At 42.5% G+C, this 26,343-nt stretch overlaps 1 protein-coding gene across 3 annotated transcripts in view; it reads left to right on the forward strand.

The window, feature by feature from the left end:
• Positions 1 to 2,297: 2,297 nt before the first annotated feature.
• UBE4B (ubiquitination factor E4B) overlaps positions 2,298 to 26,343 on the forward strand; it is a 33,772-nt gene continuing 9,726 nt past the window's right edge. Inside the window, exons 1-18 of one of the 3 annotated variants that reach the window (XM_062507496.1) lie at positions 2,298 to 2,412; positions 8,507 to 8,693; positions 11,431 to 11,566; positions 12,074 to 12,161; positions 13,367 to 13,511; positions 14,325 to 14,553; positions 15,010 to 15,417; positions 16,279 to 16,392; positions 18,580 to 18,721; positions 19,222 to 19,322; positions 19,990 to 20,104; positions 21,645 to 21,728; positions 22,733 to 22,789; positions 23,153 to 23,269; positions 23,373 to 23,471; positions 23,919 to 24,032; positions 24,504 to 24,702; positions 24,921 to 25,059. In XM_062507496.1, coding sequence (XP_062363480.1) covers positions 2,389 to 2,412; positions 8,507 to 8,693; positions 11,431 to 11,566; positions 12,074 to 12,161; positions 13,367 to 13,511; positions 14,325 to 14,553; positions 15,010 to 15,417; positions 16,279 to 16,392; positions 18,580 to 18,721; positions 19,222 to 19,322; positions 19,990 to 20,104; positions 21,645 to 21,728; positions 22,733 to 22,789; positions 23,153 to 23,269; positions 23,373 to 23,471; positions 23,919 to 24,032; positions 24,504 to 24,702; positions 24,921 to 25,059 — 2,498 coding nt within the window. In that variant the 5' untranslated portion in view covers positions 2,298 to 2,388. The remainder of the gene's footprint in view (positions 2,413 to 8,506; positions 8,694 to 11,430; positions 11,567 to 12,073; positions 12,162 to 13,366; positions 13,512 to 14,324; positions 14,554 to 15,009; positions 15,418 to 16,278; positions 16,393 to 18,579; positions 18,722 to 19,221; positions 19,323 to 19,989; positions 20,105 to 21,644; positions 21,729 to 22,732; positions 22,790 to 23,152; positions 23,270 to 23,372; positions 23,472 to 23,918; positions 24,033 to 24,503; positions 24,703 to 24,920; positions 25,060 to 26,343) is intronic. The other 2 variants (XM_062507497.1, XM_062507498.1) reach the window with 2 other exon arrangements.

Raw genomic sequence — 26,343 nt, forward strand, 5'->3', positions numbered from 1 at the left:
ACTCTGTAAGCACCTATACAGAGGGAAAGCAATGCTGCTTCAGTTAAGCTTTGTTTGCATGCAACTGTTAATCAGATTAAATATTTTTCTTTATGACAGTGTGCAGTATTGCATAGAAAAGCTTTTCTTGTGTGAACATGTAAGATAAACTAGGTAGTTACAAATGAAATGAGTTGCTGCATATTCTTCATTGCATACTCTTGAACTGTAGCTTAATTACTTCATATGAAAGAAATAATCCCTGACATTTTGAAACAAGTAGCACCACCTTTCTGATACTTCTTATGGGTTCAAAATGCTTAAAGCCACCATCCGAGTTAGACAAAATCCATTGAAGCATGGAGGGCTCTTGGTTAGATTGACGCCCTCCCCTAATTACTAAACCTGTGTAAATTTAATCTGTTTTCCAAAAGAAAGAGAAAAGGACCAGGAGTCTTTATACAGTTAGGGAAATGTGGGGCCCAGAAGTAAAATGCCTCATGTTTATGCTATGGATCCTGACAGCGCCTTCCTTCTGGAACTGAGTGGTTTCATTTGCTTGAAAAAATTGCGGCTAGAGTGCTACGTTAGTAAAAATCACAAATTGGGGCAGCAGCCCCGCTCTCACCCGGTAATAAAAGCCAGCAGCAGGCGGAGATTCCTGCACCAGGGGATGGCGCTTCTGCAGCGCTGCTCCTTCCCTGGACCCGGCAGGATCCCAGCGGGCCAAGGGCTCCAGCCTCGAGCAGCGCAGGCATTCCCAACCCGCTGCTTCCAGCGGCGCTCTCCAGGAAAACCGCCCTGAGACGCAACACAGAAAGGCAGCAATGACCTTGAAGGACGAGAACAGAGCTCCCCAGAGAAGCACTTGAAGGGTTTTATTCAAAGGTGTTTGAGATCACTTCAATTATCTTAAAAAAAAATCCTAAGGAAATAAACACAAAATGAAGTGCAATCTAAAAATCAAAGGTAACAATATACATCTATTCTATAAAAAGACTGGCAATATATATTATGATCCAAGTCTTGGTTTCCTTTCTGAGCACCCTGCTTAAGTCATCAAAATATTTAGATCAATAAAGTACATTAAAGATATATATATATAAAAACACAAGGCCAGATAGCCTTGCTGCCTCATCCATGCATTTAAAAATTGGATCAATTCTACTGCTCTATAATTATTTGCAGCGCTTATGAAAATATATCCTAATAGCTCACGTGGATCAGTTTAGTTCCATCTAAAGAACATTCTTTTCATGTTCAAAGCTGCTCGAAGAACAATTTTACAAGATTCCTTCCCTTGCTGACTCAAATCACACTGCCCCGTGCACAGCTTACTGTTCAGGTCATATTATTAGTGACTGTTCATTCCAGGCTAAAAACTTGTTGATGCAACTCTCAATTGGTTTATCCTTTGCCAAAGGAGCAACTTTTAAAAATCTTTTCCTCCTTCATCTATGTGTATTATAGCTTAAACAAGCTGAGCTGTGGGTGAGTCTCCAGTGTACTTACAGTGTCAGTGGGCCTTTGTTCTGCAGCTGAGTTTGGAGTGTGAGGGAAAAGACTGATGTCTTCCACAAACATAGTATTTTGTGGTATAATGAGGGAATTAGGTGCAGAAAAGTCTGTAATAAGGAAAAAAAAACAAACAAAAACCTTCATGTTCAAACTACACTTAGGAAAGGCCGAGGCCAAGTGCTCAACGGAGAGTTGGCATCTTGGTTTTTTCCCTTGGTAAGTTACTCACCTCGCGATAATTAGATTACCGTGTAGATAATTAGAAAAGCTGTGAATTCCCAATCCCTCATCACTGAGAAGGGGTTAATATTTACGGACCCATTGGAGAGGGAAGGCTTCAGCAGCTCGGCCCCACTCACGGCAGCCGCCCCTTCCCGCCCGCGTTCCCGGAGCCCTCACGAGCCCGGGCCCCGCCCCCCAGGGCCCCGCCTTTCCCGGGCCCGCCTTTCTTGGCCCCGCCCCTCCCGCGCCTCGGGGCGCTGCCATTGGTCGGCGCGGCGCGCGCGCGGCCCCGGCGTGCCCGGCCCCCCGCTGGGTCACGTGATCCCCAAGATGGCCGCCGCCGCCCTGTTGTTTTGATGAATAATCTCTGCGCGGGGCAGCGGCCGCGGGCGGGCGGGGGCCGGGGTCGAGAGCTCTGAGGGGCGCGGGGGCACCGGGTGGGCGGCTTCCCCTCGGGCCGCGGCGGCAGCCCAGGCGCGCGGGCGTGCGGCGGGGAGCGGGCCGGGGGCGGCGGTGCTGCCGGCGGGCGAGGCGCGGCGCGGTCGCCCCGGAGATGCCCTTGTGAGGCGGCCCGGGGGGCAGCGGCGGCAGGAGAGCGCTGCCTCGGAGCGGCCCCGCGGCGGGGCGGAGGAACGCGCCCCCTCTCCGGGCACCATTAAGAGGAAGGCGATGGAGGAGCTGAGCGCGGACGAGGCGAGTGCGCGGGGCCCGGGCCTGAGGGGGCGGGTGGGCCCCGCGGGGAGGGGGCGCCGGGCTGTGCCGGGCCCTGCTCGGACCCGAGGGTGTGCAAGGAACGGTCCTGAAATGCTCTGCCTTCGCCCCGTGTCTGTGCTCCGTGTTTTTACTTCTGTCCCCAGGCTGTCCCTGACCTGCGAGCCCCCGGCTGGGCCGTGGGGCTGGGTTGCTGCTCTCCTGGTTGTTTATTCTCCGCTTCCATCTGCTAGGTAGCCTTTGTCTGCAGCGTGTTCCCTCTCTGTGTCCAATACTAGGCGTTTGTGCGTTCCTTGTGTGTGATTTGAAACACCCAACCTTTTAACATAGCGAAACACTTTAAAATTTTGCTTCCTAGACTCTTTGCTGAGAGGCAAGATGGGTGTGTTCGTGGTCTTATATGTAGTTTGATTTCTTCTTGAAGCAGCTTGAATCAGGCTTGTCAATTTTCCAGTGTTTCCTTTGATTTTCTTTTCTTTATTCCAGCTCTTCATCTTTCACTGAAGAATTCTGGTCTTATGCTGTAATTGGCAAACATCTATCTATAATGTATAAATTCTATTCACATAGAATAAGGTGAACTCTTCCTTGTTTCTTTCTTTCAAAGAATGCTGCTTTTGTTTGGTTTTTAATATAGAATAAGGTCTTAAGTTTTGCCCATATATTAGAGGATTTCCAAATTAATCATATCCTGGATGTATTATAGCAGGATCCAGGGAGTTTCCCACTATCCCAGTGTAATCCTGAAATCAAAATGTATTATATTGGACCTGCTGCAATACAGGCTCAATGCTGTACTTATATTCCAGGGAGGATCAAAAGAAGTTATTTTTATTCTGTCTATATCTTATAGTGGGATAGCAGAGCAGGGTGGCTGCTGTTGTCACTTGGCTTTGTATTCCAAAAAGTTGGGGTGTTTTTGATGTTGTCTGTCACGATTTAGCAATCCTGCTGTATTGCATCATGAACTAGGGAAAAAAATACTTTGTACTGTTTACTTGCTGAAGGTCCTCATACTCTGTGGAGGCACTGAGAACATTTCCCATGTTTGGAGGGGTGGGATGGGACACTGGTAGTGTAAGTCTGCTGTGAAAAAGGATCTCCAGTTTTACAGGTGTATTTCATGAGTGCTTTGTTTACATGTAGTTCTTCTCATTGTTAAACTGCCCCAATCCTGAGGTGTTTAATGATTAATTTCAGAATTATTTAACCTATGTAGGCTTATTTGTGTCACTGCCTCAGCACATTACTGACATCATCAAAACCACTGCATCATGGTTCTGAGGCTGCAGGAAAGGAGTTCTCCAGTGAGGACTCATCCACCTTTTTTGGCCAAATGTTTGTCTTGAGTGACTTTTCCACGTCCTTGTCCAGTGCAGCAAGGACCAAACCAAATGGTCTTTTAGGTGATTGCTTGTGACAATCTTGTATCATTTTAACAAAGTCATGGTGTCACTTGTTATTAATGGATCTCTCACTGAAAAGTCAGAGCCAAGTAGATTTTAATATTCTTCCGCATCTACACTTTGCTATTACTTGGCATGGTGGGCCTGGATCAGACTATAGTAAAAAATAACCTTCTGAAATATGCTATGTGTGGCTTCTTCAGATTTCCACTTTTTTACAGGCAGTGACTGAAGGTGAAAAAATAGTTAACGGAAGTTTAATTGCAAGGCTCTTAGAGATAATCTTATCTTCTGTTATCAAACATAATTAAGCATAACACTAACGGTTGCAGTTTAAAAAGAAGAGATACACAATTGATCATACATATATTTTCGTTTCAAGAAGATATTTTCCCCTCCTATTAACAGTGTCTCTCACTGACGTTTTCTCAGTGTTTGCTTTAATGCACCAGAAGTTGTAGTTTATTGCAGACCATAGTAAAATCATTGGGGGCGGGGGGGGGAAGAAATTTCCTTCTCAGTATGTTTTAGCACAGTGGATAGCACAAGATGAGAACAGGGACTTCACAAAAAAAAAGCAGAATCCAGCTAAGCGTAGCATAAAGTGGGAAAGAATGATATGAGTTTGTTATCTTCCAACATATACGTGACTTTTGAGTGGCATTTTCTGAGCATAGAACATGACCACTATCACCAGAACAATGAAGCATTTCTTAAACCAGTTTAACATTCTTTAATGAATGCAAGAAAAATGAAGCTATCAATTCAAATTGCCCTTTATTGTACAGATTTGGAACTATTCTCCATTATGGTTGAATAGGAAATTTCTGTAGAGTCTCACTAAGCAGTTGCCACTGTAGCAGATACTGATACAGTTTTTCTTTTTAACTGGGAATGTGTGAGCCTGAGGGACTAGCCTTCCTGGTTGTATCTTTATTACCTGCTGCAAAATTAAATTAGCAGTCAACCATCTTTAGCAGGGTGCTATTTTTACGTTTTTTATGTAGTGGTGCATATAGCTAACAGCTTTTAAGAAGTCCATTTAGATCAAAAATGTATTTCTGGAAACTGCTATTTATAGATGTTGTCCAGATGTGTCCAGCAAAAACTGTACTAGACTGTACTAGCTGAAGAGCAACATGCTCTTCCCATTCAGTCAGTTAGGGTTTTTTTTCTAAATTAGGCTTTTAAACTGAGTGTTCTGTCTGGAGCTGTGCTCTGCAGGGAAGATGGGCTGTGGAGCAAGCAATGCCCATGTAACAGGGCTGAAAACCTTGTCACTATTAGGTAACATAATGACACATAACAGCTTTGTCATATGTCACTGGCTGAGGTCTGAAATCAAGGGTTGGGGATTATTCAAATACCCTCAACTTCCCTAAAACATTATTTAAAGCCCCCAGTTTTGTGCTGCTTCATGGTAATTTGGGGATTCATTCAGTTTGAAATGGGAGCAGGTTAATTGGAGGGAACTCCCACACTTCTGACCTGGTATTTGTGTTATGTGAGGGCAGCAGGTTGGGGTCTCGTTTGTCCCTTGTGTTGTGCAAACAAACTGTGTCTTCTGAGTCCCCAGCTGTGCCTGCAGCATAAAGCCCATCTTCCCTCCTGTCCCTGCTGTTCAGCCTGAAGATACAGGGAATTAACTGCATAGAATGTGTCCACCAATTTTATGCCATCTTTTCAAACCTTTTTCAGCCTGTGCTTGGCCTTTTTAGCACAGTATGTTTCTCCTCTTTTGTCTCTTACTTAAAACTTCTTAGTCTTCAGATCAAACTTCAGATTCCTGTAATCATTTTATATTAACCTGGAGGAATATGACAGCTTGGGGTATCCAAGAACCAGATCTGGTCCTTTAACGTGCTCCATGTATCGTCGGTTGTGAAAACTGTATCTGTCAGTGGTAAAAATATTCAGAGTTTATGTATTTTTTAACATCACTTTGTTCAGCAGTAAGTGAGTGTAATTTGCCCATCATCCTTAAAGGGGCAGGGAAAAATACTGCACTAGTTTTTATTGCAATCTCTTAACTCAAAGCAGCCCAGTGTCTCTGCAGATTCCTTGTTCTAGGCCTTCTTCAGACTATTTTGCAGGGCAGGTTACAGTCTGGGGGACTGGTCCCTAAGAAAGATGGGTGCTTGATGGACTGAGAGTGACAAATGCAAGGCAGAAGATTTATCTGTGTCCTCCTGCTTCAGCAGTGCTGACTGCAGGTGGATTTGTTGTGACTTGGGCATGGATCTTGCCTAGCAAGGGAAGGGAAGGGATGCCAAGTGCCACCAGTGTCCTCAGTTATCTGCCTGACCCTGGGAGAGGATGAAGAGGGGTCCTTGTTTGAGTAATCAATTGGACTATACTTGTGAATTAATTAATAAAAGTATGGGGTATCATCTCTGCCTTTTTCTCTTCATCTATCTCCTTCCTTACACCTGATTTGGAACTAGCTAGCAAGCATTAATGTGAACAGTTGTGGAAGAGTTCCAGATCACATTAATTATATAAAAAGCAAGAAAAATAAACCATCTTTCTCCTTCAGACACTGGTGTGTATATGGAGTGCTTGTGTGTGTATTTTTTGTATCTGTGAGCTGTGAACACTTGGATTCAGATATGGGACATGTAGCTGGCATTTTCCCAGTTAAACCTCTGAGGGCTGAGGAAGTTCTGGAGGTTTTTTCAGGTAAGTACTTGGATGGAAAACTGAAAAACTGAAATATGAGGTAAAAATGAAGAAGAGGGAGACCCTAATATGTATTACTTTTACTTAACAATTTATTTCTGCGTTAAGCTCCCCTATTTTGCTTGACAAGGAGGAAGGAATAGAGATTCTATTCATAGCTATTTTTTTGAGTGCTAAAAAAAATTCTAGCTGCCTTCCATGTTCATGTGGTGACACCTGTCGTGGAGGGAGATGTAGTTCCAGGCACTGTTTTCCCACTGTTTTTGAAGTCTGATTTAATTTGATCTGTTCTTCCTCCTGTTGGAGTAAGTTTCACGGGCCATTAAATGATACAGCAATGTAATGTAGACATTGACTTGACACAAATCTTTTGTTCACTCTTTCAGTTGCCTGGCAGTTCTTTAGGGCTATGAGCAGAAGTGAAAACTTCTAAGTTGTGTGCAGTGCTTGAGTGTCATAATACAAAGAGAATAACAGGAATTGCTGATTTTGCAGGAAGTTGACATCCTTAAATAGGATAGTTTTATTTTGGGCCTATTTCAGGTCAGAGATGTTAGCTTTGGGCATAGATCCTGTGAGACAGCCTGTGATAATAAATTTATTTTCTGATTTTTGTTTATGTGAGGCATTATAAATCTGGTTTTCTAAGTTTTCTTTTGTCTGTTTATTTCTCATGTATAAGATTGGTACTATGGGATCACAAGCAGTTTTTAAGAAGTAGGTTTGTAACAGTTTTATGTAGTTGGATTTTGAAGGCAGATGCTTCAGTGTTTTAAAAGTAACATGCAAAAACTGTTTTTAAAATTCCTTGTGATGGCATGCCTAGGTGATGGGAGGATGTTTTTTACCCTGTCATTACTTGTCAGGGTGCTTCTGTCCAGCACACAGGATGCACGGTTTTGGAGTTGCAGTTCTGTTTTGGGTTAATTTGGACAGTGGTGGTCTTGAATAGCTTTCAACTGGACCTTCTTTAGCAGGGGTGTGTTGGTGTCATGTGGTGTGAAATTAAAGCAAAGGTCACATTCGTGTTGTCCCTTTTATCACATTAATGCGGTTTGTCAATGCCAAAGTAAATGGGGAGGAGTGCTGCAGGTTCTGAAATTGCTGAGCAGTAAACGTTGAACTGGTCTTACACAACCCCTCGAGGGACACACGCAGCATTCCCAGCGCAGATGGATTTCCAAGGCAGCAAATACATAGTTAAAATCTGATTGTGTAGGGTACTGTAGTGCTGTGGCCCAGAGCAAAGGAAGGGCAGGCAGCCCAGCTGCACTGAGCAGGCTTCAGGTGAGGCTTCGGTGTTTGTCTCTGCAGGAGCCAGCCCTGCTGGACTGGCCGAGGGCTTCACTCGGGTTCTCTCCCTGCAGATCTGAGCAGGCAGAGGTTTCACTCGGGTTCTCTCTCTGCAGATCTGAGCAGGCAGAGGTTTCACTCGGGTTCTCTCCCTGCAGTTCTCTCCAGGCAGAGGTTTCACTCACTTCTCTCCCTGCAGGTCTCTCCAGGCAGAGGTTTCACTCGGGTTCTCTCCCTGCAGTTCTCTCCAGGCAGAGGTTTCACTCGGGTTCTCTCCCTGCAGGTCTCTCCAGGCAGAGGTTTCACTCACTTCTCTCCCTGCAGTTCTCTCCAGGCAGAGGTTTCACTCGGGTTCTCTCCCTGCAGGTCTCTCCAGGCAGAGGTTTCACTCACTTCTCTCCCTGCAGTGCTCTCCAGGCAGAGGTTTCACTCACTTCTCTCCCTGCAGGTCTCTCCAGGCAGAGGTTTCACTCGGGTTCTCTCTCTGCAGATCTGAGCAGGCAGAGGTTTCACTCGGGTTCTCTCCCTGCAGATCTGAGCAGGCAGAGGTTTCACTCGGGTTCTCTCTCTGCAGATCTGAGCAGGCAGAGGTTTCACTCGGGTTCTCTCCCTGCAGTTCTCTCCAGGCAGAGGTTTCACTCACTTCTCTCCCTGCAGTTCTCTCCAGGCAGAGGTTTCACTCACTTCTCTCCCTGCAGATCCGTCGGAGGCGCCTGGCACGGCTGGCAGGAGGCTCCTCGTCCCAGCCCAGCACCCCCCTGACGTCCCCGCAGAGAGAGACCCCTCCGGGGCCGCCGGGCGCAGCCCCCGCGCCGGGACCCTCGCACAGCCTGGGCCTCAATGTGCACAGCATGACCCCAGCTACCTCTCCCATCGGGGCATCAGGTAGGCTGGCAGCTCCTGGTGCCCGTGGTGTGTCCGTGCCCCTCCTTACACAGCTCCTCCTGTGCAGTGCGCTGCTGCTGCTGATCTTACTGAAAATCATTTTCAGAAACAAATGTTGCAAAACGGTGAATGAAGGTACTTCTTGTTTTCATCTTCCAAGTAATAAAAGGTTTTCCATATTTTCAGTTTGCAGCTGTTTTCCAGGTATGAGTAAACTCATGGCATTTACAACATGGGTTGCCAAAGCTTGAAGAACTTTGTAATAAAGTTTATTATTTCACAATATTATGGAAAAGATGTGTCAAGGAGACCGGAAAATCCCTCTTAAGTCTTGCAACACAGTTTCTATTGATTGGTTTCTAGGTACATTTTAGCAATCAGTCTCAAGTTAATTTTTGATCTTCAGTTGCTAGCATTCAGCAGGATTAAAAGTAGCAAGCTGTCACTGGGCATTGTATGTGAGAGTGTATTTGCTTTCTGCTTTGTATTACTCTTCCAATTTCACTATTTACTGAAGGGAATACAGGCAAGATATTTAGAAATTGTATTTATTTCAGAAGATGTGACAAATATCTGTTAAAACCATACGAATGCAGCAAGCAGGGGAAGTTGGGAAGCTTGCTCTATAGAGAGCTGAAGAAAAAATTAATGTGTTTATACCACATTTGGCTAGCAGAAATTAATTTTGATTTCAAATTATCTGACTTAGAAATCAGGACAAATTTGCATGTTTTCCAGTATTGTGATCTATATCCGAAAAATTAAATTATTTTGCATGCTATTTTACTAAGATGAGAGGGTCACAAAACCATCCCAAAACAAATGTCAAGGTGGTTCTAACCAGGTTTTCAATATGATTTCTAATAGTTTAATAGAAATAACGCTTTCCCAGTACTCCTTGATGAGCTTGCAGAATTCACTAGCATTTACCTATTTGCTTCTTGAATTTTCTGGTTTTCTCTTTGCAGGTAGAGTATTTTATAAGCTTAAGTCTTGTAGTTCAATTACAGTGCTGTTCAGAAATACCTAGCAGTGACTCCTTCCTGCTTGTTTTGTTTCCTTGCATCCAAAGCAGGACAGAGAAAAGCTATCAAAAGCATTTCCTGAGATAAACTCATTGCAGATGGAATTCAACACTCTGAATTGTCCTCATTGTTAAAGACAGCAACCCAGAGGTGGAGGTGACTTCATTTTTTGAAGAATGGTGCAGAGTTCACTTGCTGTGTTCCCTCAGCCTGGGGTTGCATGACTCTTTTAATCCATCTGAGCTCTGACTCTTGCTGAAAGGAGTATTTGTTCCTCTGCTGTCTGTGGCAGCTGCGTGGTGAGGGGGATCGTGGGCTTAATACAAGTGAAAACTAACACAAGAAAAGTAAATGTTTACTTTTCAAACAGGAGGTGCTGATCCATGTAGGGCACAACTGGATAAGCAATACTGCTAGCAGAGTGGGAGGTGTGGAAATGTGTACCTGAAGGTAGAAATGTTCAGGTATTGGCAGACAGGTTTAGCGTGGTTTGAAGTACTCCAGCAGTGAAGAACTTAGAGATTTCTGTTTTCAGAATTCCCCAGGACAGTACCTGACTGTACTGGCTGGATTGGCTGATGAGCCAAAGCAGGAGTTCCTAGTGTTTGCTTTCTACAGTGCCATTTGTGCAGCTATTTAATAATGTGTGTCTTTTTCACATGAGGGTAAGAGATATGGTTAAACTGGAGAATGGATCAGGAAAAAAGTATTCATAACAGTTTATCTTGTGTGTTTATGTAGCATAAATGAAGACTCAGCTAGTGCTGTGTGGTTTTCAGCAGTCCTTTCAGCAGCAGACTAAAGTGGCTGCAGAGGATTTTAATTCATTTGGACACACAGAGAGCAGCTCCAGTAGAATAGTGTCCTTGTAAGCATCCATTGTTCTCAGGAGTTGCCTGTCACGGTGAAATCAGACATAGGGATCAATTTCATGGAAAATATCATTATTTTGTATGTGATTTGAAAGTAACTCAAAGAACCTAAAACCAGTGTTATCAGTGACAACTGGAGCTTAAGCTGTCAGGTATTTTATTGTGTACCTGATCTAGCAAAGTACAGATGTAAGTAAATTCTGGAAGATCTGTGTGAAAAGATGGTAGGTGGGGTTGAGGAGGACTGTTAATGATGTTAATGCTGCAGCATCACTTTTAAAGTACATTTTCCTGGCTATAAGAGTAAGACCCCAAGGGAATGCAGAACAGTGCAGACCTCTGCCCTGGTGAGTCTTGTTTGCTCTGGTCTCTTTTGTCCACTGACTTAGCTAGATTTTCTTAGGGAAGGTGGAGGAGGAGAGATGAAGAACTCAAGGAATATCTCTTGCCCCTTTATAATTGATGTTGTAACTCCATTGTAATGGTCCGGTGTTAATTCCTATTCTGATAGGACAGTCTTTAGAGGGGCTCTGACAATGTCTTAAGGTAGTAGAGCAATCTTAGAACAGTTTTTATAGAAGTGAATCTCTGAGCACTTCATGGATGCAAGTTTGTCTTTGTTTAATGCAGGTAAGCATTCCTACATTGCTGCTGCAAGGGGAGGTAGAAGATGTGAATATCTGTAGTCAAATGTGGTTATTAACTTTTATTTCCTAATGCAATGCTAAGAATAGCTAAGAGCTGGATTGAAAAACAGTATTTCCTGTCCTTTTCCATCCAAATGATGTGTAGTGCCTTCTCACTGCTGTAGCAGTAATCTTGGTGGTGCCTTTTCTTTAGGAGTAGCCCACCGAAGCCAGAGCAGCGAAGGAGTGAGTTCCCTCAGCAGTTCTCCATCAAACAGCCTTGAAACCCAATCTCAGTCCCTCTCTCGGTCCCAGAGCATGGACATTGATAGTGTCTCCTGTGAGAAAAGGTAAAAAATGCAGCTTGTAACAGCTGCCAAATATGGCACAATGCTGGTGTTCAGACCTCTTCCAGGACAAGGCTCTGCCCTTTCTCCCTCCCAGCTGTGTTAATACAGTAGGGTTAATGCTTAAAAACCATACACTGTTTAAATCACTGTAATGTTTTTTGTAGCCTGGTTTTAATGGGAATTCCTGAACTAAGGTGATAAAAGACAAAGCATTATCTTGGACATTAAGAGATGAGCATGTCTGGTGGGAATAATTCAGCTACTCTATTTAGAAGGAAAAGGTTGTGGGATGTGATGGCTGTGTAGTTTGTATTGCCTGCTGAAGAAATTTAGAACTCAAATGTTATTTGAGAAACATTCATCAGTCAGTGATATCGGTGATTTTAATTGCTGTTTGTGCATTGCTTTCTCTGCTGCATCTGCTTAAGGTGACCCTCAGCATCTTACAGAGGACTTTCTGCAACTTTCTACAGGTTAATGGGCTTTTTCTCTTATTTGCACTTCCAGCATGTCCCAGGTAGATGTGGATTCAGGAATTGAGAACATGGAGGTTGATGAGAACGACCGCAGAGAGAAGCGGAGTCTGACGGACAAGGTGAGCCTGGGTGGTGCTGCCTGCAGGAGCTATGAGCTCAGTTACCTCCAGATAGTGAACATGTGCTTTTGAGAGGCTGGAACTAATCCTGGAGCCAGCCCTCAGGTGTCATCTGCAAACAATTTCTTCATTGCATTTTTTCATTAAAATTTGCACGAAGGAAAAAAAAAAAGGTCAAAGCGTCAAATAGCAAAGCTGCATTTTGATGTCTCAAATTGGTTTGCAAAAGAGATTTGAAAACTGAAAAAAAATAATTTGTTTTATATCCTACAACAAAGTGAACTATTAATGCCCACTTCATTTTTTTAATACAGAGTAGGCCTGAAGAAATACTTTTTAAGCATCTTTGAAGATGGTTGCATCTTATTTGTATAGCATGTGGTGGCCTACTCACAAAATGCTGCTTCAAATGTATGTTATGTGTGCTGGAGCAATGCTGTGTAATAACGTGTTCTAGATATTAAAAGAAAATTTGTAAGAATTAGCTATCAAGTTTGAGAGAGATGGTAGAGCCCTTTAAAGTAGAAATAAAAACCAAGGCTCTAATCCACTCCTCAAATTGCCCTTTTTGTTATTTGCTTTCAAGGCCTATGTGAAATAGAGCCATAAAGAAATGGGACATCAGTTTAGTGGAGTTCCTAGCACAGAGCTTGCAGTGCTCATTAGATGTGTCTGCCTGTTCTGCCCTGTCAGCAATAAGGTCAGTTGGTGAGGCTGGCCTGGAGCTGCAGTGCTGCCCCAGGATGCTCCAGGCATCCTGAGCTGCAGTGGGCACTCTCAGCTCTTCCTGGGCACTGAGCAGCCTGGCATGAGGGCACTCCTCCAGTCAGGGCTGGGGGGCAGCAGGGAAAGGAAATCACACCTTTGCAGCCTGATTTGATACTTCTTACTCATTTGGAAATGCCAGAAATGAAGTGGATGGGAAACAACGTTGTCCTCATACATGAGCAGAATGTTTTCTTGCCTGGCTGTGTGCACTGCCAATGATGTCATTAATGAAACTTTTTTTTTTTTGCAGAAATAGGCAGGAGGTAGCAGTGCTTGAAACCTGTGGAATATTGATAGAGTGATGAAGTCAGGGAAAATGATTACACAAAATCTGCCATTATGAGTTAAGCTGAAGCCTGTTAATGAAGATCTGAACTAGATTGTACTTTGACTAATACAAGTGCAAATCAGGTGGTGATTGTTCTGTTTCCCCCCAGGAGCCTCTGTCGGGATCAGAAGTGTCAGAGGAACAAGCTCTACAGCTGGTCTGTAAGATCTTCAGGGTCTCTTGGAAGGACCGAGACAGAGATGTTATTTTCCTGAATTCACTCTCTGCCCAGTTCAAGCAGAACCCAAAGGAAGGTGGGTACCTGAGCAGGAGGCACTGGCAGGGTTGTTTCTCTTGAGTGGCATGTTTCCCACTCTGTATTTTTACCTTTTTGTCCCTTTGCTGCAATACCAGAGCCACCTACTTGTGGTCTTTGCTCAATTGCAACATCTGCTGTCAGCAGATGTAGCAGGAAGTGGAATCTTGGAGCAGGAATGTGGGACTGATGGCTCATAGCTCCTGTTTTAATCAATTGCTCTCTTGTTGGTTGTGTTTTTAGTCCTCAAGCTTATGTGCTGATCCAGAGCACATTGCTGCTTCAGTTTATTTCTTCAGAAACACTTAAGTGAATTAAAGGATTGTCTTGCATCATAGTAGACATCTAGCAGTTAATTTGTTAAGCCAAAAAATCCTGATTATTTTATATTACAGACTATATATTCTATGTTAGCTGTAAGATATGACCAAAACAGTTGTTATTTTATCTGTGTGGGGTATGTGCACGTTTTGTTTTCAGTTCTTTGAGACAACTTGCCCCGCTCAACAGCAGGGTGGGAAAATATGAGTGCAACCCACAAGACAACTTTAATAACTAACTATAGGAGCACTAGGTCATCTCTGATCTCCTGTATTTTCCATAAAGGCTGTATTTTTGTGTAGCTGTAATTTCAGAATTTAGGTTAATATAGACAGTGATAATTACAGGTGTGTCAGTGGGTTGTTTTTGCTAAAACCAGCACTCAGTTCACAGAAGTCTGCTTCTGTCCTTTTTTCTCTGCTCATGTTTACACTTGACTCCTGTGTAGATGAAGTCAGAGCTGAGGATATTGATTCTCTTTTCTTCACAGTGTTTTCAGATTTTAAGGACTTGATTGGGCAGATTTTGATGGAAGTACTGATGATGTCCACCCAGGCAAGGGATGAGAATCCCTTTGCCAGCCTGACAGCCACCTCCCAGCCCATTGCTGCAGCTGCCCGCTCTCCTGACAGAAGCCTCATCCTGAACATGGGCTCCAACCCTGGAAGCAGCCCCATGTTCTGTAATGTGGGCTCCTTTGGTTCCAGCTCGTTATCCAGGTGACTTCTGATTGTAACTGAATGATGATTTCACTTGAATACTGATTGGTAGACTAGAAGAGAGAAAAGGGCATAAAGTGTCCCAAGACCAATAAATAGAATGGATTTTTAAAGTTTTTCACTTTTTCATGTGAATGCCCCTTCATTTCACCATTTTTGGTTACACTGCCCTAGCTAGGCATGTATTTGATAGATTCAAGCCATGTAACTGTTTTCTGCTGAGAAATATCCCTAACTTGCATCACGAAGGCAGTGATGTTTAAAAGCGTCTAGATTGTGACGTAGTTTTATTCAACAACAGTAGAAAAGAATGATGTGTGTGAGCTGCAAAAATATTGCTGAAGAGTCATCAGAAGGGCAAGAACTTCTGTTGCTCATTTTATCTTTTTCACCCTTTTTCTGCATATCCTAAATTGTTGCTTTTTTTTTTTTCTTTTTCCCCTGTAACTGGTTTAGTCTCTATGGGACTAGTCCAGCTCCTCCTACCAATTTCACAAGCTATGTACCAATGACTGGTTCATCTCTTACCCCACCAGCCAGTTCAGTTGCCACCCCAGCAGTGGCTCCCATGTCTGTCAGCTCTCAGTTGCCAGCAGGCAGCCCCTGGTGGACACAGCCCTCCTCTCCTCGGTACCACCCCTACACCGTGGCCCATTCCGGAGGCTCTGCTGCTGCCATCCCTCGTTCCTTGGGCATTGCCATCCCATCTAGTTCTCCAAGTCCTCCTGCCGTGGCTGCTGGCCCTCCAGCCATGCCAGCCATCACATCCAGACTCAGGCCCACAGCCATGGGTCCACCTTTGTTTCCTGCTTCACCCGGTGCCTTGCGCAGGCGTCCCTCCTTTCAGAGCAGGATTCCTCCTAGGTATTGCACAACAGCAGAGTGTGTTTGCCGTGTGCTCTGCAGGGTGTGGCATCAGCCTGTAGTATGGAAGAGCTTATGTTTGTGCTGAGCTCACCCTACTCACTCTGAGTTGATTTCTGTGTTTGGGTTTGTGCTAATACCTTGACTTGCTAACCAGGTGTCTTTGACCCGCTTGTGTGCATTTGAGGTGTGATGTAATTACTTTAAAGGTAGCAATATGGTTTTAATTTCTTCCCCTTCATAGTCCAATTCCAGGCAAACTACAAGCTCTCTGTTCAGTTGCTGCTGCTGGATGGTAAACCACATAAAACTCCTGCTCCAAAATCATTTTTCTTAGTAGGGCCTTAGCTAATTTGTTAAATGCTGTTACTTGCTGGGCTGGGTTGGATTTGATTCCCTGGTGCACAGATTTAAATTACAGATCAGCATATTTCAGAATGCCAGGCTAAGTACCACTGCTTTTCGTCTCTTGGCTGTTCCTGACATCCCTTGTTCCTGCAGGAGGGAGAAACAAAGACACAAGGTTTTGAGACCACAACTTGAAAGTCATTAGCTTAGAATTGTAATATTAATTATTCAGGCATGTCTAAGCATTCCACTTCAACCATAATTTTTATTTGATTCTCAACAATTCTTTTCCAGTTTTGGGGTTGTAAATGTGTGGTATTTATGATACCTGAATGACTTGTGATAGTGTAACAGAGCACGTTAGTATGGTCCTGGTTTTACTAACATGGAGTTACCTGTTGTCTGCATGTTTAGAGAAGATGAATTTTGACAGACCTTAAAAGAAAAGCTAGCATTTACTTTTTCTTATGGCTTAAAAAAATCTGATGGCCTTTTCCATTTTTGTTGTGGTAGTTTATACGACAACCCTTTCTCCCTCCTCCTTCTTGCTGTTTCTGATGTGTCTGAGGACAGTAGTGATGAAGAAAATGAAGATGATGATTTTTCTTGTGTCCAGTTTGGGTCCAGGTATTGGAGAAAGAGAATGTAACCTGCATGTTTGGTTGTTTAGGAACTAACAGCCTGTGTAGTGTCAAGTGATCTTCAAAGTCATTTGGGGAGCAGCTGAAGCTGAGGATGTGACTTGACTGGCTCGTTACGTTGGTGTGTAAACATGTGTGATGAGTGCAGCTAGTCAGCTCTCCTTTGGACATGACTAAGGGAAATGCTCATCATACAATCTTCTAGGCCTAATGAACGTGGTTCTGAGATGATGTTTGAGTGGAGCTCCTCTTGGGCTGTATGAGTAGAAGGAATAGTATTCACCCATGGCTGTAATTTTAAATCCCTGGTACATTATGTGCATGTTTTCCTAGGAAAATATGGAAAATGAGGGCAAGGGTTAATGTGTTCCTTCCAAGCACCTTCTCTTTTCTACTCCAGTCTGATTTCAGGAGAGTGAACTTGATAACACAGTTCTAGGAGAGCTTTGTGTATGTGCAATTTAGGATTATTTCCCCCACTGTTTTGTTTAGTTTTTATCCTGTTGGTGACTCAATCCAAATGTTGGATTGAGTTGCCAAGCTTTGGATAGGATTTCTGCTGTGCTTCTGGGCTTGTAGTGTGTTTATTGTGTCCTGGCATTTTACAGACAGCAGTAAGTTGTTAGAATATAAACACAGAAGCTGTACAACTCTGCAACAACTGGCATGCTGAAAACATCAGAGCATTCAGTGTGTGTGTGTGAAGGATGTATGAACTTTGTGTTAGAGTAGATGGAGTTACTGCTGCAGTAAAATCTTCAACAGAATGACTGTAGGTCTAGCAGGATTTCATATAAATTTATGTACTTAAAAGAATATTTTTTAAGCTGGATGTGAGAAGTCCAGAGGTTTAAAAAAGAGACCATTAAGAAGCCCCATGTGCATGATTTTGTGGTTACTGAACACTATTTCAATAGAGCTGTGTTTTACATGGATTAGTTTTAACTGAATAACTGAAAACATCTCTCTGCAAACAGGGATGGCTGCTATTAGCATGTTGTGTTTCTTAAGCATCTGGTAGCTCAGCATGTGAACAGTAATAACCTTTCCTGGATTCATTGTTGGACTGTAAAGTTTGCACGGTAGATTTGTGTGGCTCAATTATAGAAATGTAAATTATTTTACAGTTTAAAGGAAGTTCCAGTTCTGACGGTTTGTAGTTTTAAATATGATTTTAAAAACCTGCGTTTAAGGAAACCTGTAGTCTTATTTTCCAGTTTAAGATCTGGGGCTTATAAATTGGTCTTCATTCAAATCTGTCCTGACTGTGCACAGACTTTTCTTTGAGAATTGCAGCAGACCATCAAAGTAATTGCTGGTTATTAGATTTCACTTACATAAAGTCATTATATCATGTCTTTAGTCTCTTCTGCAAAATGAGGATGTTGCTTTTAATTAGTTTTGTCAAGCTGTTATGTAGGGAAGGATTTTGTTGAGATAACAAGTCTAAGATTCACAGTTGTGGGTCTGTTCTCATTTTTGTGTTCAATTTCTCCCATCTCAAGGATGGTTTTGGTTTTGTGGGTTTAGTTTTTGTGTTTACAATATCAGTGTTTTCCCCACTGAGGCTGTGATACTTAATGAAATTATTTACTGAACTGAAATGAACTGAGTTGCAATGAAATTATCTTGAATGAGGGAGTGTAAAAAGCAGCAGCAGCAGCTTGGATGCATTGCCTCTGTTTTACTGACTCTTGTTCCTTAAGAGCACTGGAAGTGGTTCTGTGTAAGCCCTGTCTGTCAGCCCAGGTCTCTTCTCAGCTGTGGGAGTGGGGTTTGGTGGTAACAGAATTTTGACATTTCTGCCAGTCTGAGTGGTGACATGGAAGGGTTGTAGTGTCCTGAGTGTCAGGTACCACTCAAAGGCTGTTTGTTTTCTCTGCTGCATTGTGAGACCAGGATTTTCTGATTGGCATCAGAGTTATGCACCTTGTGGCTGTCCTTTCAGGCACTTATTTAATGAGGCATTTGCAGCTCTGAACTTCCAGGGCTGGCCAAGCTGTTACATGGAGAGCTCTCCACAGATCACAGAAATGACCTGAATCACTGACCATGTGTGTGATGGGATGGAGTGTTCAGAGCATTGACAGAGGAGTGTTGATGAATTGTTTGACTGTGCAGAAGTGAAGAACTCTACCTAATGCTTTGTTTCTGCTTTTTCTGTGTTTTAAAGTGTGGGGGGCTCTGGCAGCTCGAGTGTTTCCGATTCCTGCAGTGACCACTTCACCATTGAAAACTGTAAGGAGACAGAGATGCTGAACTACCTCATTGAGTGTTTTGACAGGGTTGGAATAGAGGAGAGAAAAGCACCAAAGGTATGTTTGAGATGAGTGAGGTGGTGTCAGTGCTGTCACAAACACTCCTCTGACTCATAAGTGGGGAAAGTTGGTGGTAATGATACTTCTTGATGACTTCGTTGTAGAAATAGATTTATTGAATTTTTTGGGGTCCTTTCACTCTTGGTAATTCATCAAATTTGAGTGATGCATATACGTTATATCTCTTAAATGAGCACTCTTACAACTCATCATCCCCTTTTTGATCTACTACATTTTATCCAAGTTTATTCTAGCTAAAACGTTTTTATGAGAGCAGCTGCCTGTAGTGTTCTGTATTCTACTTTAAGTTTTTGCTTCTGGGGAAAAAACAACCAACCAACCAACACTATCTATATATAATCTGGAAGGTTTTAACTGGAGTAGTTCTAATCTTAGTTTGCATATTACATTTATACTGCACAAATAAATTTATAGTCTTTCCTGTGTGTTCTGTATTTAATTTCTGACTTGTATTAAAATGAAGTTATTTTTATCAGATGTGTAGCCAGCCAACAGTTAGCCAGTTACTGAGCAACATCAGATCCCAGTGCATTTCACACGCTGCTTTGGTGCTACAGGGATCCTTAACACAACCAAGGTAAATCCAGCTGATATTAATCAGCAGAGTTAGACTGTCAGAGGATCCTTATTTTCTTCTGAGAATTAGATTAGAAAACTAAGGGCAGTTGTTGGAGCAGGAGAATTATGTGCCAGAGGAATAGTTTGTTGTTTTAAAAGTGATGAGTTGGTGGGGAGCAGTTTGAGTGCTTTCTAACTGCATTTGGGTAAAATCAGTTTAAATGGGGAATCAGGAACTGAGAAGAGAACAGAAACTTCTTCCAAACTAAGGCGCAGATAAAAGTGATGTTAAAAGGAATGACTGCATTAATTCAGAAAAGACAAATGTTATGTTCTTTTTTAATCTGGAAAAACTCGTGTAAAAAAATGTTCCTTCACCAGTTGAGTTTAACAAAGGGTTTGCTTTTTTTTTATTAAAGGGGGTAGAAGGAGTAACCAATTACTACAGAGAAGCTGTTATTTTCTCCCAGCCTTGTTAACTGAAATGGGATGTTGGCAGCAGCATGTGTTTGAGAATAACCTTTCCCCAAGTAACTTGAGCAGACAAGATTAGTTACTTCTGAAAGGAATAGGTGTATCCAGATGTTGATAATGTGCTTGCAGACACATCCTTGCATGTGACTGCTCTGATGTTTTTGCAAATACCACTGCAGTATATTTTAATTTTTTTTTAAATATTAATTAAGGTCATTGCAGCAGCAGTCTTTGCTGGTACCATATATGCTGTGTAGGAATCTCCCATCTGGCTTCATTCCTGAATTAGTGAGAACAACTTACCAGGATGAAGAGGTGTTCAAACAGGTAAGGCATAGATAAAAAATAGCTGTAGGACATGGTTTTATAATTTGCAGTATCCAAGAGTGGATTTCCTGGTGTCAGTGTCTCATAGTCTTCTACCCATTACCTCTAGGACTAGCAGCCTGTTAAAGCAATTGGAGTTTGGTTTTATTCTTTTTTAAACTCATTTAGCATTTTGTGAAAAAGGCTGACTTTCAGTATTTGCTGGTTCTGAGTATTAAAAGTGCATTTGCTAATAAGCAGCAACACTAAGTAGGAGTGGACTACTTGGAATGTGCAGGCATGTATTGCGAGACCGATCTTGGTTTTCATCAATTTATACAAAATTCCTAAAAATGTTTTTGTTAAGACAGCAATCTTCTGTAATCCTACTCAGATTTATGGTGTTTTCCATCTTGCCATCTTTACCCTTCTTTGTATCTTTAGTAATTTGTATCTAAGGTGCTAAGAGCACTTTACAAATCCTAGTTCAGTAATTCTTCATGTTTACAGAGAAAATGTCTGAGAAGCATGAGAGAGTCTGTTCTGTGTGTTAGAGTAGCTCACTGAGATGATAAATAATTAAGATAGGAAGCTAGCAAACTTCTAGCCTGTATGCTGTAAAGCAGATCAGTAAGGTTGTAATTGTCTCTAATTAGCACTCCCACAGTAGGTGTGATTTGACTGTAAAGGGGCCTTTGAGATGGCATTTGACCCTTCCAGTTTTGCAAAGAATGACATTAGGTAATTTTTATGTGTAGTGCAAGTAGCTGTTGACAATTTATGTTTCTGTCTGAACTCCTTTTAGTAAAGGTTCATGTAGTTGAAAGTACATTTAAGATTGACAAAAAGGAGTTGTAAAAGCATTTGAGGTCCTGCCCTGGAGAAGAGAAGAATTCCTGGAGCTGAAGCACATGGCCATCTGTATAGTGCTTTTCTGAATATGATTTTTATAATAATTTTGTGTCTTCACAGCAGCTACCCAATGTACTTTAAAATTCAGTGGGACTCCTGTTGTTGTTGTTGTTGTTGCAGAGTGACTGTGGTTTACTTTGTGAGGGTGTAGTTGTCAGAACTGTGCGATTGGGACTTAGTAAATAGGTATAATTACTTCTGATTAATAAGTTCCTGTCAAGTCACTTCCTCTTTCCTAACAACCCTTGACTGCTGCTTATTATCTTCACCAGCTTACACATCATGCAAAATTGGAGCTGTGCTATTGCCCCAAGTGTACAGAGAAGTGAATGATTCCCCATTTGGGCAGTGGGTTGTTGGGCACCTGTACAGAACCCGTGCTCTCGTTCGTGTCTACAACACACAACTTGCTTGCAGGGAACTCAAGGGAGCCAAACCCCATTGATTAGACTGCAGCAAACAGGTTGGGGTTTAGCTTTGAGTACTCTCTAAAGCCTTCAGGCTTAACTGATACAATTTTTTAAAAATGTTTGTTTTGTGTAAGTTGCACTATTTGAAGAATGAACATGCATTTCATGCTTTGTATGGCAGTAGAGTCATTTGGTTGCTTCCTTTGCTTGAGTAAAGTAATTTACTTGTGTTTTTACAGATCTTTATTCCCATCTTACAAGGCCTGGCTGTGGCTTCCAAAGAGAGCTCCCTCGATAGTGACAATTTTAAATATCCCCTTATGGTAAGGACTGTTCATTTCTAGAAGCAACATGAACAAAGTGTGGCAAAGTGTGTTTGGCCACTCAAGAGCAAGTTGGATTCCTGGTAAATTGAGCATTGTCAACACCTTCAGATCCTTTTAGGATCTTTAGTCTATGATGGCAAAAAAGGCTGTTGCATCTCAGGTTTAATTTGTACTTAAGGAAATCAGCTGGGTTTGGGTACTGCAAATCAAACTGATTAAGTAACTCTGGTGTTTTGCAAAAACATTGCTTTTTCTGGTTTTGTGTTTTCCTGCTCTTTTGTTATCCTCCCAATCTGTGAATTGCTGCAAATTTGGCTGCTGGCCGCAGAGCAGGACTACTTGAAAATGAGTCTGTGTTTTCCTTATTTCTAATTGGCACAGTGTGCAGCAAAAGGATGGGATAGTAGTCACTCACTGTAGTATAACTGAAGAGTGAGAACTTGTAACACAGGGCAAGTGGGACAGTCAGCAGTATTTTTGTGTTTCCAGAATTCTCTGTTACCACTGCTTGCTTCTTTCTGTGCTACAGTTGAAAGTGAGCTGGAGATCTTGGATAGGATTCTTTGTTCTGGGTTCTGTGTTTGTTCGACATTTTTCCACTCTGATTCAGAAGACAAAGGCCTTGGTGTATGGATTAAACAATTACTCTATTTACACTTGTTACTGGTTTTAATGGGGCAGGTCAGGAGTCCAGCACAGGCACGTTCTGAGCAAACAACAATTTTTGCACAGCTGATTCTTGAAATTAGTGCAATAATTTGTTATCCTGTGAGACCTGTTGGCTTTTTTGTGACAACTTGGAGCAGATGTAAAAGCTAAAATGGGAGCAGGGTGTTCTTTAGTTGTCTTTGGACATCTTCACTGTGACTGTGAAGTTTTTCCACTGATCAAGGGAGAAGGGTTCTGTTCTTTCAGCAGTTTGTCATAGTAAGCTTGTTTGTTGCAGACTGGTTATTTAGGAATTACTCAAACAAGTAATTTTTACTGGGATTTCTTTATAGGCACTATGTGAACTTTGTGAAATCAAGTTTGGGAAGACACACCCCATGTGCAGTTTGGTGAGTGTCTCCAGTTTGAGTTTTTCCAAAACTCAAAAGAACCCTGTCACTTACTTTGGTGGTGTTGTACAATCCCTGTTGATAATGTTCTCCAGAACTCTAAGCAAGAGCTACTGGAGCTTCTCATGCAAAACAATAGTTTAAATTAAGCTGATAGAGGGAGTCCTTTACCCTGAGAATTTATTAAAACTGGGACAAACATGAGTTGCTTGGGTTGCTGGAATTCTGAGGAGATGTCTCCATTTTGCCATCAGCATGGCTGAGTGTTGGAGGTTCAAGGGTGTGTGGCAGACACTGGAAGGTGACGGGGCAGGATGGCTGACACAGCAGCTTTGAAGAACTTGCTGTTTCTCCTATTTTTAGGTTGTCTCTTTGCCCTTGTGGTTGCCTAAATCTTTAAGCACTGGTGCAGGAAGAGAACTGCAAAGACTTTCCTACCTTGGAGCCTTCTTCAGTCTGTCTGTCTTTGCTGAAGATGATGTAAGTGTTACAGAAGGATGTTGATAATAGCATGGTGGAGTTCTTTTGTTGTGAGGGGTTTTTTTACTTCCCCAAAACATTTCAATACTCACCTTACTTTCAGAACAAAGTAGTTGAGAAGTACTTCTCAGGGCCTGCCATTACTCTTGAGAACACCCGGGTTGTCAGCCAGTCTTTGCAACATTACCTGGAATTAGCAAGGGTAAGTATTCTCATTCTATAAAAAAAAGCATAATATGAGGTTTTTTGCTCTTGACATAGATGAAGAATATAATCTAAAAAAAATTTGCTTCTGTTTTAAACCTTAAATCTTTCAGGATGTGGCTGAAATGAATTGGGGAAAAAAATTAGGGTGCTATGAATATTTGTCTAAAGCTGTAAGCCAGTTCAGAAAATAGCAGATGAGTTAGTCATGAGTTACAAATCATGTTAAAGAATAAGTAACTACATAACTGTGTTAGTGGAGTGTTGCACTACTCTTGCATTTACATCTTTGGGTTAACTAATGTAGTAACTAACATATGCATATAAAGGTGACAGTAAGACTATAAGAGAAGCTTTACTGAGTTTTGTGGATTTTGTAGAACATAAAAATGCAGAAACAGGAAGCAGGACTGTGATGCTGAGAGGTGTTTGTTTGCAATTGCAGCAAGAGCTGTTCAAGATCCTGCACAGTGTCCTGCTGAACGGGGACACCCGGGAGGCAGCTCTCAGCTACATGGCAGCTGTGGTCAATGCCAACATGAAGAAGGCCCAAATGCAGGTAAATAAGGGGAAATGCTCTTTCTGTGATTCATGCAGCCACAAATAGCTCTAGATGGCTATGCAGTGGTGGTCTGGGATGGAGGAAAAAAGAATTTTGAGTGCCTGCTACCACAGGCAAGAAGCCTTGTCTTTGTTTCAATACATTTTCCATTTCCATTAATGTTTTACCTATTTTAACAGTTTATTTCCTTTCTTAGAACTGAGATCTCACTTCATTAACAGGGCTTCTGTATTACATGTTCAAAGCTTTTTACTTGCCCTGCCCCATTTCTGAGAGCATCATTCCAATTGACTGTGTTTAACACACTGCTTTCACAGCTGAAGTGCTGGGCTTTGTTTGGGCTCTGTAAAAGGAGCAGTGCAGATATGGAATGGCTCCAGTGAAACCACAGGGATGGGATTTTGGCACCGTGCATCCCCCTGTACTTCTCAGCTCATGTTCTCAGCCCTTTGCTTTCTCCCCCCACAGACAGATGATCGTTTGGTGTCCACAGATGGCTTCATGCTCAACTTCCTCTGGGTGCTACAGCAACTGAGTACGAAGATAAAGCTGGAAACGGTTGATCCCATGTACATATTCCACCCCAGGTGTCGAATCGAGCTTCCCACAGATGAGACAAGAGTGAAAGCAACAATGGAGGAGGTTGCAGCCTGGACTGCTGAACTTTGTTAGTACTCTTACTGAGATATGTTAAGCATTACTGTGCTTTCTGATATGGAGGTACATGGAAGAACTTGATTCCAGCACAGAATTCCCTTTGCCCAAATCCCTTTTCTTGATGCTGTCTGCTTTTCCTTGTTTTAAAGAAGGTTGAATTTGAGGTCTCGCCCTGGATAAAGCCGCTCAGTTTTAAATTTATTCACCTCTACTGTTATTTGTTTTTAGACAGGGATCCGTCTCCGTTTTCTGAGCCCAAGTTCCCCACGGAATGCTTCTTCCTGACGCTGCACGCCCATCACCTGTCCATCCTGCCCAGCTGCCGCCGCTACATCCGCAGGCTGCGCGCCATCAGGGAGCTCAACAGGTCTGCAGGGGGGCCTGGCACTGGGGCAGTCCAGGCAGCCCCCTGGCCCCTCAGCAGGGCAGGGAGTCTGATAAATCAATTAAATTACTGTGGCAGTTCAGGTGGAACTGGTGCTGAGTACAGAGCGCCTCAGCTTTCTGCTGCTTTTGGCCCTTGGGGATTTTTGGGTGCTTTGAGGGACTGTGACTTGACTCAGGAATTCAAGTAACAGTAGGATGGAGGGTGTTGGTTGCACAAGGCAGCTCGAATTGGTGAGAAGACCATTCTATTTAAAAGGTTACTCTCTTCAGAACATCCTAGGAATCATGACACTACTTAATACTGTTCATTATAATTAATGTGGTGTGGCCATCAGTGCCTCAGGCTCCCTGGCAGAGCTGGAGGAGTGCAGGCCGTGTTCTGTGCCTGATAATCAGGTCACTGTGCAGGTGACTTATGGTTTCAGAAGCAAGACACTGTGAGTTGTGCCTGAGCTGTTTTGAACATCCCAGAAGATACTTACCTTTTCCCCTCAGCTTCTGAGACAATTTGTCATACTCTCAGGACAGGGGAAAAGAAGCCTTCAGCAGTGAACTCTTAATATTGTTCTCTACATGTAATTCAGCGTATGGTGTACTGTTTTAAAAATGATAAATACATTATGGTGTTAACATACTCCTGTTTTCCATTTCTCTTGGCATAAACTCAAATAGACTTTTACAGTTGCTAAACCTTGAAGAATACTCTGTTAAAATTAGAACAGATTTTTGTATCATCAGTATTTTCCATTGTTTATAATTGCACTCATTGCAGTTGGTAAATGTTCCTTGGCAGTAATGCCATCAGTTCGTTACAGGATTTTTGGACTGCATTTGAAATTATTTCATTTTTAAAGCATATGCAGGCCAAGAACCTGGGAAGCAGCAGAGAGCAGAGCAGGAAGAGTCAGTATATATTAAATTAAAAACTATTTTCCTATAAACAGCCTGTGGATTACTTGTAAAAAAAGCCATATGTTGGCTTGAAAAAGTAGTTGCTGCTTTTTCCTTATTTAGAATTGTTTCACAGGAGTTGCTGATGCAGCAGTCCCCATCCAACAGTGCAGAGTGAAGAGCTCTTGGCTTTACTGAGCAGTAGGACCTTAGGCTTCAGCATTTTCCATGAATTGCTTAGCTGCTTGCAACACTGGAAATGTCTTTAGATCTTGTTAGTAAAGAAATTACACTGGATATTTGTCTGCTGTAGGCAGAGATTGATTGGAAGAGAATAGATAGAGCCCTTGTGTTTCCTCCCTTTGGTGTGTCT

The sequence above is a fragment of the Cinclus cinclus genome, chromosome 23 (assembly GCF_963662255.1).
Source record: "Cinclus cinclus chromosome 23, bCinCin1.1, whole genome shotgun sequence".
In the NCBI taxonomy this organism is placed as follows: domain Eukaryota; kingdom Metazoa; phylum Chordata; class Aves; order Passeriformes; family Cinclidae; genus Cinclus; species Cinclus cinclus.